The sequence below is a fragment of the Cariama cristata genome, unplaced genomic scaffold (assembly GCF_000690535.1).
Source record: "Cariama cristata isolate BGI_N322 unplaced genomic scaffold, ASM69053v1 scaffold9808, whole genome shotgun sequence".
Taxonomy (NCBI): domain Eukaryota; kingdom Metazoa; phylum Chordata; class Aves; order Cariamiformes; family Cariamidae; genus Cariama; species Cariama cristata.
In genome coordinates this window covers 4493-5207 of record NW_009630620.1, presented here as the reverse complement: position 1 = coordinate 5207, position 715 = coordinate 4493, and the positions used below count along the sequence as shown (strand labels likewise).

Below are 715 nucleotides of genomic sequence, written 5' to 3'. Positions count from 1 at the left end.
ATGGGGGCTGGAAAGGGTCTGGGGGCTCTGGCTGGGCACAGACACACTGTGCAGAGACAGCACGCAAAGCCAAGCACCTCTCACACCAGCAGCTGGATCTGCTCTCCCAAAAAGGCAGTTTAATGTGGGTGCTGTTCCCGTGTTCCCTGGGGGACAGGCAAAGGGACCCATCCATGCGACCTACAGAGAAGCGATCTCGTGGTGCCAGCTCCAGTGCTGAGCATGGGCTAGTCCTTCTCTTCACCGTGTGTAATGACGTGGACTAAGTTTTTGTAATCTAGGTTGCCGGACACGTCTGGAGGGAACGCTGCAAACATCTGATCGATCTGCTGGGAAAAAGCCAGGTTGAAAGAGCAGCACAGGAGGTGTTTGTGGCTGGGGGGTGGGGGTCTGTTGGGATGGAGGGCATGGGAGGCTGGCAGAGGGTGGGAAGGAGCTCGTACCTCTTCCTGGGAAAACCTCTCGCCCTGTGTCATCAGCATTTCTTTGATGCTGCAAACAAGAGAGCGTGGTGAGCACCAGGGAGGCCTCGGTGGGGATGCCTGCCCTCCCCCCAGGCACCCCTGCACTCACTAGGCAGATTTCAGGCCTTTCCCCTCTGGATCAAACACCTTGAATGCGTTCAGAATCGTCTCCTCCGGGTCAGCACCTGTGGGAGACATGGCCATGGCCATTAGAGGCGGTGGGGGAGGAAGCCAGCTCGAGACCTCCGCTT

General features: G+C 58.0%; 1 protein-coding gene across 1 annotated transcript in view; it reads right to left on the bottom strand.

The window, feature by feature from the left end:
- Positions 1-146: 146 nt before the first annotated feature.
- Positions 147-715, bottom strand: part of LOC104165863 (myosin regulatory light chain 2A, cardiac muscle isoform) — a 4402-nt gene continuing 3833 nt past the window's right edge. Inside the window, exons 5-7 of the mRNA XM_009705622.1 lie at positions 574-649; positions 444-492; positions 147-326 (exon numbers count right to left, since the gene is read on the bottom strand). Of these exons, the coding sequence (XP_009703924.1) occupies positions 228-326; positions 444-492; positions 574-649 (224 nt within the window). The 3' untranslated portion in view covers positions 147-227. The remainder of the gene's footprint in view (positions 327-443; positions 493-573; positions 650-715) is intronic.